The sequence below is a fragment of the Lingula anatina genome, chromosome 2 (genome assembly GCF_051362555.1).
Source record: "Lingula anatina isolate TDL-2025a chromosome 2, LinAna3.0, whole genome shotgun sequence".
NCBI lineage: Eukaryota > Metazoa > Brachiopoda > Lingulata > Lingulida > Lingulidae > Lingula > Lingula anatina.
In genome coordinates, this window is record NC_141768.1 from 3,890,384 (window position 1) to 3,908,221 (window position 17,838).

Here is a 17,838-nt window from a genome sequence, read left to right on the forward strand (position 1 = left end):
AGAACTAGCATGTTCAAAAGCAAAAAGAAAAAAAAGAAGATAGCGTCAACACAGCTGAGTGAGCAAAGAAATGGCGTAACTGAAATAAGAAATGTCTGCACTGCCATTTCTCAAAGCCGCAGGTGATGTAAACACCTGTTTTTGTGAATCATGCTGCTGACACCTGTTATGGTCAGTGTCACACACAGCAGATACTGGTCATTGTCTTGTATTGTCTCACATTGCTGCAGGTCTATGTGTTCTGTAGTTGGCATGGGAATAATGTAGAAACAGATTGATACTCCATACTTTATGACTAAAAGTCTACATCATATTTTAATGTTCCACATCCATGCAGAAAGATGTGCATAAGAACACTGTTGAGGAATTATAAGGGCACTTGACTAAACCTCATCACATTATTGATTAATGCTGGTAGTTTAGATACTTAGAATTAAGATGCTGTGGGAAAATGCATCAGGGCACCCTGACAGGCACACCTAAAAGCTACATGTACATGTTCTGCCACAATGTATGTTATATGCTTCAGGTGAATGTGTTGACTTTGTGGGAAAATGCATGAAAAATTCCAAAAGTCAGATATAGGTTTGATGCTATCATGGTAGCAATTTTGCAAAATATAAATGAAATGAATAAATGAATGTTATGTAAAGACTTTAAAGAAATGATAATAGTTTCTGGGATTCATATCCATTCTACTTTAAATTTTACACCCCTTTCAAATTTTTGAAATAGATGAAATGGTATTTTGAAAGATGAAATATCTTATGAAAAAGAAAATATAGGATCTTCCCCATTATTTCAATTTATTTTGTGTCTATGAACTAATTAAACTTTAAAAGAGTTGTAATGGCCTTTAAAGAACTAAACAGTTCCTCTTGGTGGGTATCTACACTTTAATTGCTGGTCACCCAAGAAAATAACTAGTATTTTTTATTACAACTTCCTGTATCAGATTAAATTGTTGTTTCTTTTCTTTCGTCTCCTTTTGTGAGTGGACATAGTCCAATAGTGTTCATGGTTTTTGCAGGCAGTGTATGCAGAAAACCTGTCCAACAGGATTGTGCATGTGATTTGAGATGTGTTTTGGCTTGTTGTGTAATTTTTTTCCTAACTGCATGTTTGTTTGATAATTTTTTGTAGCCTAGATATCAATGATCAGGCAGATGGCAATTTTCCACCTCCACCACCACCAATTGCAGCCCCAGCCCCAGCTCCAGCCCCATCCCAGCATTCATCAGCAACATGGCGGCCGCCTTCTCAGACTCCGCAGGCACCACCTGTGAAGATACAGCCAGCACAATATCCTCCTCCTCCTCCCTCTCAAAAACTTTACACAGGGGCACCACCCCCGGCACCACCAGCTCCTCCAGCACCACCAGCTCCAAGTGGTTCCAGAGCACATGTGGTCTCAAAAGTGGCGCCACCTTCAGCACAGCCTGTAAAAGTTGCTGGAATTGCACCAAAGGCGGCACCTGAACACGTAAATGGAAATCACAAAAAAGGCGAAGAAAATGGCAACCATAATTTGCCAGCAGATGCCCCCCCTGAGATCTCGCCCACTTTGTTAGCATTGCAGGAGGAGCTGAAGGCCCAGCAGAGAGGAGAACAGGAGGTGTTTAAAGGTTTGGGGATGTCCAATACAGAGAATCACCAATCACGATCATTCCGCTTGTTGAAGGAGGATTTAGACAGTGGTGGAACAGGTAGTTTAAAATTGTTGTCCTCTGTCCTGTAAAATAATCAACTGCCAGTGATATAAAAGGGAGAAATGCATAAATAATTGTAATTGTGTGTTGTTGTGTTATGTTATGTGTAGTTATTTTTTTTTAGTTTGTGCTTGTTGTACTGTTTTGCGCTCCCAAATTATGTTACTGGTATATTTTTTTCTTTTTTTTTTTCTGCAGTATTACAAGTTTTCCTAACACTTGCCTCATGTTGGCATGTGCAATGTTTGTTGTTTGAATTACTCATTATTTTTATTTACAAATTCTCAATTACCCATATTTTGCACCACAGCGTGTATGAGACTTCTGGTGATATATTTTATGTGTTGATTAACTAAATTACAGCTGTTGTTCAAAGAGTTCATTATGTGCCTGCACATCATGAACATGAACATGAAGAAGAGGGTGAGTTGAAGCATGGTTTTATGTTTGACTGCTGCAGGATTCCTGTCTTTATTTTCTGATAATATAAATCAGATTTCTCTATTTTTTTTAGTCCTTCCTATTTTTTTCCTTCTTTCTTTTCATATATATTCATGCATTAAATTATTTATGTATGATGTATATTTAACCACAAAATAGATATGTAGATTTTAGAATCTTTTATTGTAAGTATCATTTAGTATTTTGTGAACAATTTACTAAAAGTTTGTCAGTATACAGGAATTGAAAGTTAAATGGTATTGCTACTAATTAAAAAAAATACAAGGAATTAAAACCCTGCAGCAGTCAGAAAGATAATTATGGTTACAGCATGCTTTGCTTCAGTTAAAACAAAAATGGGAAGGATGTTATTTATTTATTTGGTAAAGGTGGACAGAAACACCACCATGCATGAATAACAAATGAAGGGGCTTGCGGATATATTAAAACATTTGAAGAAATATAATAAATTTTATTATACCAAAGGATCAAAATAAAAAAAAGTTTCTGTTTTTGATAACAAAAAATGGTTTTTGATTTGTGAAATTATTATCAGATTTTGATCCTTTGGACATTTAAAACAAGATATACTCTATCCATATGTACAACACACACACACACACATACACACACACACACACACACACCGTTGTATTGAACATGTCAGTGTACGTCAGTCAGGTGGAGGTCAGAGGTCAGGGGTCACATTGCTACCAACATCATGTGACAGTGGGTTACTGGGAAGGGTACTGTAGCAGAGAACAATGACTGATAGGAGTGAGAGGAGAGTAGCTTTTACTTGCAAATGGGTGGGATTAACCTTTGTCATAGCTTCTTTAACCTTATGGAGATGGTTTATCATGGTATAAATTTGATTCTTTGAAAGATTCGGGTGAATCTTTGGTCTTTTTAATGAAAAAATAAAATGACTTTTGTGTCTAAGGCTTCGTTCACATGCAATGTCTATTTTCTAAATTCTATTTTCTATTCGCGCTATCTTATGATCACGGTCTGTGCACTGAACATCCCGCCGCGTAATTACTGGCAGCGCGAGCCAGTTACTTATAGTAACTTATAGTAACTGGCTCGCGCTGCCAGTAATTACGCGGCGGGATATTCAGTGCACAGACCGTGATCATAAGACATGCCGCAAATAGAAAATAGAATTTAGAAAATAGACATTGCATGTGAACGAAGCCTAAGATAAATTTCCCTTCACAGAATCCTACCACTGAAGATTTTGGTGTAAATTTTGGCATCTGTGCATCAGGTTTGACATAAACAAACAAACAGATCACAGAGGGACTCCTATTGTGTTCAATTAATTTTTTTTAATTTATCATTTTATGAGTTGGTATCATTCAAATGTCACACTGGAAAATATAGTATTTATTGCTAAAATTTCTATTTTCTGTCTATCTCAGGTCAGTCAGTCCCGGGTATGCGCTCTGTGAAAGCCCCCCAGACCAGAGCCCCTGGTGCGCCGACTCAGCAATCTGGCGAAGCTTGCGCCATTTGTGGCATGCTGGTCACGTAAGTTGTCGTCTTGAAAGAATTTCTTTTTTTATTGGCTCGATCTTTCTGAGTGGTCTTGCCTAAATAAAGTGTTCTTTAAAATTTTTTGAGGTGTGGCTATCACTAATCTCAAGTCCTATATCTTGATAACTCAAATTTAATTGACTAGATATCCAGGTGAAAAGATTTGTAATTTTTTAATGTATATTTAATTCAACTGTCACTTTGACAATAATGAGATGTTACAAAGTATTAGTAAATATTAGCTATTTCCTCTTTGGAGAAGAAATACAGAATTAAAACGTCCTAAATGAGTGCATGATGCACATTGTTGATATTAGCTCTTTGAATTTTTTTTATATTTTTAGCTTTTTAAATTAAATTATGTTATTGGACTTTTGCAGAGGAGTGTTTGTTAAAGTGAGAGGCAAGCCCCTCCATGCTGACTGCTTTAGGTGTGACGAATGCAGGAAGAGTTTAAAAAATCAAGGTATTTCCTCAATTTAGGAACTGAACTAATGTTTTAAATGAATAGCATTTGCTAATTTACCAGATGTCGTGGACTGTGGAGTCTTATACTTGAAGACTAAATGCAGGTAAATGGAGTGGTATTTGCAGATAGGTTGAGTCCTATATGTGCAGATGAAGTGAAATGTCACAATTTGTGTATGGTTTATAACATGTAAATTCAACAGTTCATACCAAGAATTCTGAAGATGTTAGGAAAACAAAATATGAAATAAATGTGCTTGTTAGTTAAGACCATACTTAAGTCCAACATATTTGTTCATTAAGGATTGAGAGAATGACATTTAGATTACATAAATGATATTTAAAAAAAGATGAATATTTGTAGCCAACAGCAGCTATTTACCACAGTGATTTGTTTACTTTGAAATCAGGTTATTTCTGGATTAATGACCGTATGTATTGTGAGGAACATGCCAAGAAGTTGACCCAGCCCCCTGACCCTGACCTGGTAGCAGTCCCCATCTACAGGTGAGAATAAACAGCAGATAGCGCCATCTAGTGTTTAAAATGTTTGCATACATATATTTTATCTGTTTACAAAAAGAAAAAATGTCACCAAAATCTGTAGTTGAAAATGTTATTAGATTTTATGTTACAGTTTTTCAAGTTCAAAAGTACTTCTTGTTTTTTCCCCTTTTGTCACATATATTCAGTCAACTTTGGCTGATTCCTATGCAGATTTTGATGAATTTGTTTCAAAATGTTACCTAGGAATCATTTAAATTACATGCTTTCTTGCTTGAACAAGAAAACAATAAATTTGTGGCATATTTCATTCTAGTATTGAGAACAGGAATGGCATTTAACTCATACTAGTAAAGATTTAAAAATGTCTAAACCAGCTTTATTTTCGTACAAAAATTACTCAGTACATGTATGTATTTAATGTGTGTGTGTGTTTTTTTTTTTGATGGTTTCAAATTTTGATGCATATCTTTTATTTTCAGATAAACACTTATTCGGAACATAAAAATGTTTCTTGTGTCAAGATGGAAGCTGTGTGAACTTTGACGTGTGAAGCCATAATATATTAAGATGACAGGGTACAGGCCCAGAGGACAATTGGGGGGGGGGTAATTTTGTGTGGGGAAATCATATGGTGTCTATGAGTAAAAACACCACTTATAAAACTACACAATGTTACATTATTTATTTTCCCAAACCACTTGCTGCATTTTCACGGAGTGCATGGAGCATTGTGTGAATTAATCAGCTATGAATACAGTGAGTTGAAGCAATAAATGAAATATAAGCACCTATTGCCACATTATAAGGTTGAAATATAAAAAAAAACTTTTTATACATAATATCTAATAATTGTTATCCTCTCTTCCAATTGTCTATTATATAATTTGCTTCTTCCAATCAATGTAAACATATTTTATTTGAAAGACATTGAATTAGTAAAAGGGGTTTTACTTCAAACAATACTATTTTGAATTTTTTTATTGTTATGCAGCCCCATTAGTGAATGCCAGGTTGGTCCCAATGTATAAGCCATGTTATACAAGAATTAAGTTTATCATTCACTGTTTACATGCAGTTAAGAGAAAGATTCATTCTACACATTTGTTAGAAGTATTTTTTTTTCTTTTTCATGAAATTCTTCAATTGTTTACTGTTTTCTTTGTTTATGTTGAAATTTTACACCAGTTGGTGAAAAATGTTGCAACTGCAGATGATAAGATGGAAAAACAAAAGGGCACACAAACCAAAAAAGTGGGTGGTCCCAGGTGTCAGCTGTCACCAAAGACTGGGAAACATTTATAAAAATTCTTCTACACAAAGATTTTTGTGAATGTTATGTTATTTAGCAAGTAGACTTTATTATTAGGGTAGCAACCTGTAAAAGATCTAGTACGAGAATATTTCTTACAGAAAAGTAAATTTTGGTACAACTATTTTAAATGTAAAGCCAGTGTATTTTATAACACTAGAAATCATTGTTTAGTATTTACAAAGCATGAAGGCATTATACTTACACCCTTGTAACCTTTATATTATGTTATTTATTTATTTCAAAACCTACAGTGTCATTGTTTAGCTTGGCTAGAAAAATTATTTAACCCACATGCCAAAGTATTATCATTTCTCTTCATATTTATATACATTTTATTCTAATATAAGTCCTTGATATCATTCACTATTTAGTTTTTTCACACCATCTAGTCGAAATCCTTCATTTGATTTTTTAGTGACTTATATGAAAAGCAATTCTGTTGTGCTGCATACCAATTTGAATTATACAGTTTAAAATGCTTGAGGAGATGTAGATGTATTATGTTTTTGCTAAGGAATCCACTATTTTCAGTCATACTTTAGTGGCAATATTTGATTTTTTTCATATTACATTGTAACTCTTTGCCCTCTGAATTAAGTTTGCTGGAAAGAAAGAACTCTTATTTGTTTACCTTATTTTGATGAAGATATTTATACTACGGGATTTGAATCAGTGGTTAAACTCATATTTTTCAGCATTTTTATTATTCTTGAAAAACTATTTGAAAATGCCAAATTATAAAAGTTCAAAAAAAAATTAATACTTATATTTAGTTACGTGACATGTTTTTTTTTTTTTTTTTTTTTTTTCATAATGTTCTTGCTGTTTTCCTGCCTATCTTTTTGTTTTTCTTCAATATTGGATATATGTTAACAGTTTCTGGGGGTATTTAATTTTCACTGCAAATTAGATGATATCTACATATATAGTATGACCTGAAAACATTTTGTGTACATAAAGAATCGAGGTTTTATCTGGAGAGTGAAGTGCAAATTCTGCTGTCCAAGTTACATAGGCACAGATTTTCAAATGTTAACAAGGCAAATTAGGGAGCAGGTACTTCAAGAAGAATAAAATGGAGAATGCTTCCTCAATGGTGTATCAACAATGAAACCTTTGGCCCTAAGGTGCTTACTACAAGCACGGGGCGTGAAAAGTAAGCAAGTGAGAAATAGCATTACAAACTGTCATTCATTATTTTCCTTTATTTTTTTCATGTAGTCTTCCCAAATATCTATACCCCATGTATTTTCCATAAAGAAGAGGAATGTTTAACCTTCCAAACAACCACTGTACTTGCAGATGTATTGCAACTTTATATTGTAAATATTAATTTCCTATCTTATTAAAGTCAAATAAACTGCTTTTGCTACTCTTTATTTATTAAAGCTATTTTGTTTTGTCTTTTTGAAAGATTATTTTTAAAGAAGACAACGATATTTATTAGAAAAGTTTATTCCAGGAAGAATAAATGAACAAATGCGTATAAATTGCGGTAGAGGAGTCTGTAAAATGCGCTGCATTGTGTTTTCATTGACGTGTGTACCGCTGAAGAATACTACACCAAGAATCGATTTCTTGAAATGGTGACGATGAAAAATTATAAGTAATCGACTTATTTTGTTTTCTCACATTCGGTTTTAACGCTAACAATGACCCAGAATAGACTATTATGCAATAAGTGTCACAATCAATGATTAATGGTCTTTCGTTCTGAAAATTATGCAGCAAAATGTGTCTCGTCCAAATGTTGCGTACTACTATGAACTTTCCCATCACCTGGAAATCTTTACTTTAAAACTGTCAAGCCAGCTTACGTGAGATTTCAGCACACCTACATATGTTGCATTTCATTATTAGTACGTACCGGTATGGAGATTTCCAAAAAATAATAATTATAATAATAATAATAAAAATAAATAACAAAATAAAATAAACAAAAATAGAACTAAAGTAGCTTACACAGTACCACCATTTCTATTATTTTTAATTTCTATTTGATTAGTTTTCGCGGGCATTGTCTGTACTTTCGAAGGGTCCACTTATAATTGTACTTCGAAGGGTCCATCTTGTTGAACGTGGTCTTGATTAGAAAGTATAAACAGACTGCAACTGTCGCTCTTTTCACCCTTCGATTTAATCACAGTTAATCTGAAAATAAAGGGAAAAAACATCAAATAAGGACATCACCACTAAATATTTTACGGCATCCAAAAAAGTTCGTAAATTTACTGCAATCGACCGCTATTGCTGAGCCTGCTTATCTGAGCATCTTCAGGTAAAACGTGAATGAGGATCGGTACCTCCATCCCCGACTGCCAAATGTCACCGCATAGCCCGCGAAATATTGAAATATCGGATTGCAAAAATTTTAATGAATTTGGTCGTGGAGGGGGGTACACAAACTACACCTTAGTGAATCGCACAACTGATAGAATTATTATGAATCAATTTAGCGTTGGTGACACTGTTGAAATAGGCTACGTGTTTTGCGTGAATACAATTTTCTCTGGCATTTTTATTGTGAAATGAAATATGGCAAGACATCTATCTTGCTGTATATGGGCATATATATATATATTGCTGCATATATGCTTACCCTCTTCCAGGACCAGAGATTGTTTTTTCACTACATATTCACAGATATTGGTCGTCAATTCATGACATTTTTCTACTGTACTGTCCAGAGAGAATGTGTTAATTTCATCCCTCTGGCCTCTAGTATAGAGAAAGATATATACCTATTTCGCCGGCTGTTGTGCCTGCGCGGCATGTTCCTCCTCTGAAAGTTGCATTTGTAGAATCCTGAAGGACCGGGACTGGACATTGGACGCGGCGTGTCCTGGGTGGCCTGACACGGGGCCCTCGGTGTGGCGTAACGTGCCCTCAAATTGCGCGCCAGAGTCGTCCACCGTGTCTCCGGCACCACACTGGTAAGCTGGGTTAGTCAAGTCTATAGCGCCCCTAAAAGTACACCCTTGTGTCAGTACTGAACAGAAATTGTTATATTTCTAAAAAGTGTAGATGCATTCACCTGTTTTAATTGTTTTAGGCTTCTGCGATAAAAGTTTACTGTGCACATTTCCCTAACAACCACCGTTGTATCATGCTTAATTATCTATTATCTTGACCATGTAATGCCAAAAGAAAATGTAAATGTTAATGAATATTATGCAATGTTAAAAGTATTCTTTTAACATGTATCCGGGTCTGCAGTAGTTTACCACCAATTTTCGAACTATTTATGTTCATTAGATATTTTTTAATGGTGGTAACCGAGGCAAAATATGACAATAGTTTTTATTTTATTAAGAATATATCTTACTTCTGCAGAATAAAGTCGAGCTCGTTGCCCGCCCTGATCACTTCCATCTTAGCTTGGTTGTGTGAAAGACCGTTGGCTATTGTATTTCCTATACGGAGGACGGCATCGCCGGCAGCCATGCCATGCTTGGCCGCTATGCTGTTAGGAGTGACCTAAAACACAAAAGAAAGAAAGAAAAATCAGCACCAATGCCAAGTATTAATTATTTCAAAACGAACCTATACAAAGGATAATAAAAACTCACATTTAAATACCGAGTGTGCGCGCTCGTGCGGGGTGGGGGGTAGGAGGGGAAGTATAGGTAATTGGATCCTTTTTTGAAACCTCGTTAACAGTGTTTCCTCATGTAGAGTGCACAGACTGGTCAGGCCTATCCTGGTTTTTCAATAATGTACTTGGGTTATCTGTGTAGAATTCAAGCAGTGGGCGATTCTGAAGTAATGGTAAATACTAAAGTAAAATTATCTTCAAAATGTAAGGGAGAGTAATGGTTGATTGCTATCCAGTTAGGTGCACTCTGAATTTAATCTTGGTCGCTATCTATTTTTATAAATTAATGTAAATATACAATCGGATTGGTTAATTCACCTTTCATTCAAAGAAAATAAAGTCAAATACACAAAAAATCAGGGAAGTTAGGGGTTACTTAGAAAATCAAACAGACCATGAATGTGTGCCTGGTAAAATATCATTTGGGGTTATCTTGTAATGAGTTGGGCGTTATGTTGGCCGATGTGATTCTATACCTGAGGCACCACTAAAATTTAGGATCCAAAATAGTGTTGGATCCTAGCTAACATCTGATCCTTATACATCTTGATCAAATGTCTCCTGTAAGTCAATTCACAAATATAGATCCCATTTTAAAATATGGGACCTACATGTACATGTACCAGTAAAATTGGTTTCAAGGGAACTATAGCCGTCTTTAGGAGAATCAGCAACACTGTTCAAATCCATCAAAGCACAGAGCAAACAATATGCAGGGAATACAGATTCATTCATTCTGCAACTTTTAATCAGGTATTTCAGTAAAACTAGTTGCTAGCACAGATCTAATAAGGAAATTAACAGCAGGTCCAGATGCGCAGCAGATGGGAGTACGCTATCTTCTGGTGTGGCAGTTTAATAACAAAAAAATCTTTTCTCCTCCATGAACAGTGGTCCTAGGCGAGCTATGATTATTTATAACAATTTAAAGAAACGATCTGTTTTATTTGAGCAATCGGCCATGTTTTCTTATTATTTTTACTACGATTTTCTTGTCAGAAAAAATACAAGATTTCTTCACATTAAAAAACATTGGATATTCCATACAGATGGTATGAAATTTAAACCTGTCTGATTCATAAAATGATAGTTGCATCCAAGTGTTTCACCTTACGGCGAGTATTAAAGACCTGTTACCCTCTGATCTGAAACCTACACAGAACCTCTGTACTATAACAAGGTACAGAACCCACGCACTGTTGTATATATATATATATATATATATATATATATATATATATATATATATATATATATATATATATTTAACGATGTTGTCAAACTTCGCAACTTGGGCACAGCAGATAAATAAGTTGATCCTGTTAACGACTTGGGTAGTATAATAAGTGTGATGTTACCTGCACTAGTGCCATACTATCATCTTCGTTAATTAGTATTGAATACACATGCAAACACGGGGGAGTGGGCCAAATTAATACAAAACCTGCCTTACACATCGCTTATTCAGTAAAGCAATATACACAAAACCATCTCTGTCTTCCACTAGCAGCTGACAGACCGGCATTAACACATCATTCACTTGGCCTAGATATTTACGTGGTGAATTCCGGGAAATTCAATTAACGAAGCGACTTCAGCATACCAAGGTGCTATGGATTTCCTTAGACCCCTTGGAGGGGGGAAGTAAACATTGGGTAATATGTGCACACACCACGTGGATTTAACAACTCAAACATCTGGCAATTAAGATTTCTGCGGGTTACGCATCCTTGTTTTAACAAATAAATCCCAAGGCTAACTGCAAAAAAAGATAATAAAAATTTCGGCCACAAATTTCTAGATCTATTTTGCAATTTTTGCGAAAATGTGAAAAAAAAAACACCGGGATAAATATTCGCCATTCTACAGTGCCATCGGTTTGTTTGTGTACGCGATCCTTTGGTTAATGATGATGCAGTACTCCATCCTTTTAAGGCAACCGGACCAGGTAGACAGCTACCTGTGGTGTTTCAGATCATCTGGAGGCCAATACCGCGAGCGTAATACTAATAAAACAAGTGCAAATGCCGTTAATCTCTACTCTGGTATATGGAATATACCCCCGCTTGACTGTCTGAGTGATTGTGAGCGCGTGTGCTTTCCAAACAAAATTACCCTGCCGTAAAACTATTACCATTATAAAAAAAAACGTAAGGAAGAAATTGAGGGTTGCAGGCCTACTATGAACGCCGTGATTAATTTAATATAATTTGATTACGTGACCAATGATAAACAGATTACGGTTAATATAATAGCGTCTTAAAGTTTCCCCGCACATACTCCTAGCTGTGCAAGACAGCTCCCTTCATCACCTTACTTAAGTGGAGCATGGTGCCAGAGCATGTACTCCGAAGTGGTAGTTTTTTGTACGTAATAGGAACCGATGTTTACATCACTAATTCACTTAAGCTTCAGTTGTTCACGCTAACTCTCACAGACCACATATCACTAGCACTGCGAGTAGCTTCGAATCTAGTTATAATCCACATGATAAAAGGAATTACACATTAAAATGGATTAAACTGTAGGTATATCGGCACATTTGCTACAGTCAGATTAATAAGTGCATTTCGTTTAGAATAATTGTTTAGAATATCATTCAGGCTCTTTTGCTGTACCGGCATTCGGGCATAGACTTGAGGCACGTATACAATCCTCGGCCGCATAGCATCCCCTATACACGTTACCTTGGCTAAATAAAGTGGTAATCCAAAGTCTGCACCCCCTTGCAGCGTGAAGCCCCAGGACGTACTGGTCTGTTTTCTCCTTAGCCGCACAATATACTGGCCCTCGGCCATTGTTTCTGAGAAATATTACGGGAAACGCACAGACGTTTCCTTGAATCCCCTGTCCTGGTTGAAACGCGCACAACAGCAGTCGGATGGGCTTAAGCAGTATATTCCTAAGCAGAATCAAATTTCATTCTCCACTGAAATTAGCGATTTGGGGGGATTCCTTGTATGTCCAGCAGATGGCGATAGTGTGCAGTCACCGAAGAATTATCTACAACAGATGGGATTCACTCAGAGAGATAATAAAGGATGTAAAAGCGGGATAAAATTGCAATGAAAACTCCATTAGAAAATTTTCTGAGATGTAAATCTCTAATGAAGGTTTGACAAAGGCCATGAATGGATCAAGGATGAATGACGTAAGAGAACAGAGAGAATAGTGGCGGGGGATAAAATTAGGAAAATATACCATGAAGGCAAAAAGTAGGTCGATTTATTGAGGGTCAAAAATAAATTTGAGAGAAAAGCAAAAAGAGAACGACATCAATATCCATTCAAATAAAGAAAGTTCAGGAAAGCTCAAAAACCTGAATTCCAATATGACTTTTTCCTGCTATCGATAGAGAGAGACCACTCAAGAAACGGATGAACTTTATGGTTACAGGGACAAATGGCGCTAAGGAAAAATTTGGATTTTCAAAATATTCACTTAAGTAGTGTTAGCGTTACACGTATTAGAGTAATAATAATGTGGGAATGTTTTATCATTTGTTATTCCCATCTTGTCCATCATTCCATTATCCATTTCTGCGCACATCACATTCCGCAGTCAAAGAGTGTATTAGATGCGGCCGTCGATTGGTGTGGTAGTTGGGCGTCGACACAGTCGCAATAATGGCGGATCTAGGATTTTGCCTGCTAAGGGGGAGGGGTTTAAAACATTCGTCCGAGCTTTTCTCGGCAGATATAATTTAAAGGGGTGATGTGGCACATGTGTTAGTCCCAGCGTGCCTCTTGGACCCGCCATTGCTATAATTCACTGAAAACTCGTTTTGTAAAAACAAGGTACAATTAGTATATAAAACAAGTATCTTTTAAGTACGTGTACATGTACATTTGTAGGTTGCATAAACTAAACGTGAGATAATTTATGGAAAATGCACAGCAGAATTACCGATCAAAATCACCTGACCACAATAAACGAATGCAAGCTGCCATCGACCATCTGCTAAAAAAAGAAAATAAAGAAATTATCTGTAGACGTGGCATCTGCCGGTCTAATCAGCAGATCTACATCTTTCATAGCGTGGAAAAGCGATTACATGGGAAAATATGACAAGGATGAATAATATTAGCCAATGTCTGCTAAGGTGAAAAAAAAATATTTTTTTCATCATTTTGGAGAAAATAAAGAGACCAATGCATTCTGCTGTTATTAACAGCGATAAGCTAAAGAAAGGAATGAAAGAAAAACGGCATTTTCTTCAACAAAAGCCTAATGATTACAGAAAAGGCGGGGGGGGGATAATTAAAATAACGGCTTTCTGGAATGTAGCGCCTGATTGCAATTACCTGGCTCAATAGATCAAACAGTTTGGCATCTGAATTCAACTGCTTTGTAGGAGAAATATTCAAAACAAATCAAAAACAGAGGACTTAATGAGAAAAAAGAAAGAAAGCATTTACCTGCTTCAAACAGTGCTAACAGAAAGGACTGACAGAAGTATGAACTTTGAAGATGGAAGTGTTTGAAGAGAGTTAGGAAAGAAATGTCAGGAAAGATCTGCAGCAGGTTGGGAATGCTATACATAAGCAAAATATGAAAACTTCATGCAATTAATGAGTCCAAACAAGTAATTACACCATTAAGCAGTACCAATTACATTCTTCGTTGTTAGAACTTATAATAGGTCTTATTAGCTGAAAGTTAAGGTGCAAATGAGGAGGATAAGTCGTGGGCAAATTATTATCCTTACGTATGGTTTCAAACATCGATCGGACCGTTCAATAAGTCTCACCTTTTTAATGAAAAACGGCATATTATAGTTTGCCCCTCCCGCCAACTGAAACCCCCACTGCGTCTGATTTAGGTGCCTCCGAAGCTGTACCTTGTATACGTCTCCCTGAGTCATGGTTAGTCTCCTGTTTGAAGTTTCTTCATCAACTCCCTGGTGCAAGGAGGCATACGAATATTGCCAACTGGTTCGTTTTTCTCTTGGCACACACACTGATATCCCAAGATAATAATCCTTGCAGGGGATATAACTATCTCAATATCTATCAAGATATATAACGTTGTTACTGATATTCCGTGTGCCCGGAAATCGGCCAAGGTTTGCTTATTATGATGAAGCCCAGCTCAGAGCGAAAAGCGATCATGCAATAAGACAGACCTACGCTGAGATGAGCATCTCTGTTTTCTAGATTTACATGTACAAGTCAGACAAGATCTACAAGCTATTGGTATGCGAAAGATTCAGAAGAAACTTGTGCAAGAATAGTGTACTTTGATACGGTAAATCACTTAAAGGTTTTTCAAATATGTCATCGAGTTACAATTGGTTGAATATTTTGGCACGCCCAGTAGCTTGTTAGCGAATACAAGCCCGCTACGAGGGAACGTGCTGCTCGTGATTACTACATTAACTTTAACTATAACCCCATTCGCATGAACGCAGGGCTCTTGAGTAAAGGTTAAGCAGACGACCTCTCCTCGAAATGCCGCTGATTCCGAGGAACGTGGGCGAATAAACACAACTTGAAGTTGACATTGCCATAGATCAAACCAAGCTTCAGCGAAGGTGTATTTTTAGATACACTTTGAGGTGTTTACACCTGGATTGCAAATAACCAGGGCAGTGGAAATATAGGGACATATAAAATATATTATGGAAGAGAGGCAATCTGGGGAATGAATGATGAAAAGGTTAGAAAAAAACAAGATAGATGAATCGAAATGTTATGAAGCAAAGGTTATATATATAGTGATGCATACGTGTGGATTGCTGTTATGTAATTAAATGAATAAACAAGAGTTGCGAGACTCTCTCTCTTCCAAAGAGAGAAAGAGAGAGAGAAAAAGAGGGAAATCTCGACATCCAACTGACACTAACGTTTTCGATTAGAGTACAAGTTTACAGTTCTGACGAAGCTACTCGTCTTCCAAAAATTAACAAGCACACTGTATTGCTTCTCAGTTACTCAATACAACATTGATAACTACCCGTTAACCGTCTTCGCTCAGGTAGATACGCACTTTAAAATCGTTAATGTGAATCATCTTCTCATTTTCGAGAAATATCCACCTACAGAAATGTACAGACTATTCTAATTAACTCCCGTAAATCTAAACTGTCTGTATCTTTTTCTGAGATATTTTCGGCCCAGCCCTTTTAGTATGGGCAATATGTCTAGAATAACGCGTACGGAAAGTATGTTGAGTATGAATATATAGGATAAGTCACATTGTATTATTACAGGTAGAATGACATTATCAATTCTTTTTGATCCAGGCCTCCGTTGTGGTTTGCTCCCCATATATATATATATATATATATATATATATATATATATATATATATATATATATTACGTTACTTGGATCGCCTTATACAACACTCAATCCACCTTGTTTCGAATTAATCGCTGATTCCTTCACTTCCAAAAATGACATGAAAGGGTGGTCGTATAGTGTAAAGATTGGGTATTCGAAAACTTACAAGTTTTATACATATTTTACTTCTTTTACATACACCCAGAGAACATCCAAGAGGGGTCCTCAATAATTTATTTCATCACTCTGGATAATGAACTGGGCCTTACTCCGCCCAACTGAAGGTAGTTAACTGGCGAGGATGAACTTGTTTTCGCACAAATATTTCCGGCGCACAAGAGTTTGAGCCAACGTAAACACGCCACACCCTTGATATATGTGTCTTCTCAGAGGAACGGAGGATTATATACAGAACAAGTTAAGAACCATTTCCTAACACATGAAATCAACCTGTATATTCCTGTAAAATCATTCACAGTTTGCAAATGTTTCAAATCCTTTAACAAAAGTAAAATGTTCGTTTGCTGGATAAATGTAGAAAGAGAATATCACGCAAAACGTAACAGACATACAATAAATTTTTTGCTTACCTTTTGGATGTAAAGTGGTAACCCAAACTCCACTCCCCCTTGCATCCGGAATCCCCAGGGGTGGTGGGTCTGTTTGCGGCGGAGACGGACCTCTGAAACTCCCGGTGGGTACTGTACATGTGACATGGCGACTAAAAAACCACTTTCTTCTGGTTACGAATACCAAATTGAAAATACTTTGTTCCTAGATGTTCAGTAGAGTTATTTGAATCCTCCTAGCTTGAAGAGCCGGAGACGGAGAGGAATTTAACAATCTTCTCAAAGTTGATGCCCTCTGAAATGTAGGCTATGCACCTCTTGGTTCTCAGCACAAAGACGAAGACTCCGTATTAAATGCCGGGAGAGATCAGGCACCTTTACCTGGATTAAAGATAATTTAAAAGCTGCGATCACCCGTCTTTTCCTATTTCAGCTCAGGTCAGCTAAAGTAACATTTAACAGCGGAGTGAAACAAAAATTTACGAAAGTGACGAAGGTACTTGGAGCAGAAAGAACATGTGTTGGTCGAAACTTAAATGCCAACTTTTGTAAATGTTTACTATATGTGATTAAAAGCAGCAATGACATATAATTGAGTTGGAGGCCGCAAAATGCACCAACCACAGTAAACCAGTAAGTAACGCTTCATATCCGACCTGAATAAAACGGCTATACTTCAAATATCACAAGTAAACAACCGAAATCAGTTTTGCCAATTATTTTCATTTACGTCTTGTGTATTATTTTATGTATTTCGTTTGTTATCAGGTATTTTTCCATTAATTGTTAGAAACAAGATAAATTGAGTAAGTCAGAAGGTGATAGAAAACAGAATATGGCTCTACCTGTACAAGTCCGCTTCTATCCACAGCTTCTCTCCGAAGACTTCTTATTAGTTTCCGAAAATTAAATCAGATCGGCGCATGGGTGGAAAGTCTTTTGGCAAAGAGTTTGAAAATGTTAGCTATCGCAAGCAGGTGAACGGAGAAGAGGAACTGTTATTAGTCACTTGGAATGAGTTAGACCTCGTTATCCCGCTGATGAATGTTCGGGAAAAATAAATTAACCACCGGGAAGGATTCAGGAGAATTTTCTAGTGATTTTCTAGCTTGTTTTTTGTGACTAGTATGGTCAAGGAACTTTGCAAAACAGATTCTAAAGAGCCCCATTCGGTAAACTTAGATTTTGTTTATTATATTATTTTATCTATTACTGGTTTATAAAGGTATAACAATAGGATAGGGCATTTCACCTGAATTTTCCATAGCGTGGTATTAGTAGACATGAGCTCCAATACCTTTTTGTGTAGGGGATAACATAAAAACTGGCATTTATATACTCATTGAAATATATATCGATTTTTTTTAAAATCTGCAACGCAGTACTATAGGTCGTAGAATTATCTCCTAACAT

The 17,838-nt window shown here is 36.3% G+C and overlaps 2 protein-coding genes across 6 annotated transcripts in view; one reads left to right on the plus strand and one right to left on the minus strand.

Moving 5' to 3' along the window:
- Positions 1-7,364, plus strand: part of LOC106160418 (PDZ and LIM domain protein 3) — a 29,633-nt gene extending 22,269 nt beyond the window's left edge. For 2 of the 3 annotated variants that reach the window (XM_013537022.3, XM_087004221.1), the window contains exons 5-10: positions 1,144-1,706; positions 2,073-2,132; positions 3,575-3,683; positions 4,070-4,155; positions 4,568-4,664; positions 5,144-7,364. In XM_013537022.3, coding sequence (XP_013392476.2) covers positions 1,144-1,706; positions 2,073-2,132; positions 3,575-3,683; positions 4,070-4,155; positions 4,568-4,664; positions 5,144-5,147 — 919 coding nt within the window. In that variant the 3' untranslated portion in view covers positions 5,148-7,364. The remainder of the gene's footprint in view (positions 1-1,143; positions 1,707-2,072; positions 2,133-3,574; positions 3,684-4,069; positions 4,156-4,567; positions 4,665-5,143) is intronic. The other variant, XM_013537023.3, reaches the window with a different exon arrangement.
- A 51-nt stretch (positions 7,365-7,415) lies between these two features.
- LOC106160417 (PDZ and LIM domain protein 7) lies at positions 7,416-17,426 on the minus strand. 3 transcript variants are annotated; one of them, XM_013537018.3, is made up of 5 exons: positions 17,271-17,426; positions 16,447-16,806; positions 9,302-9,453; positions 8,718-8,940; positions 7,416-8,127 (listed from the first exon to the last, which is right to left on the minus strand). In XM_013537018.3, exons 2-4 carry the CDS (start codon positions 16,570-16,572, stop codon positions 8,718-8,720), a joined length of 501 nt encoding a protein of 166 aa, XP_013392472.1. In that variant the 5' UTR covers positions 16,573-16,806; positions 17,271-17,426; the 3' UTR covers positions 7,416-8,127. The 3 variants fall into 3 exon arrangements, with proteins under 3 accessions (XP_013392472.1, XP_013392473.1, XP_013392474.1); XM_013537019.3 differs by lacking the exons at positions 16,447-16,806; positions 17,271-17,426 and adding an exon at positions 14,322-14,547; XM_013537020.3 differs by lacking the exons at positions 16,447-16,806; positions 17,271-17,426 and adding an exon at positions 12,259-12,532.
- Positions 17,427-17,838: the final 412 nt, after the last annotated feature.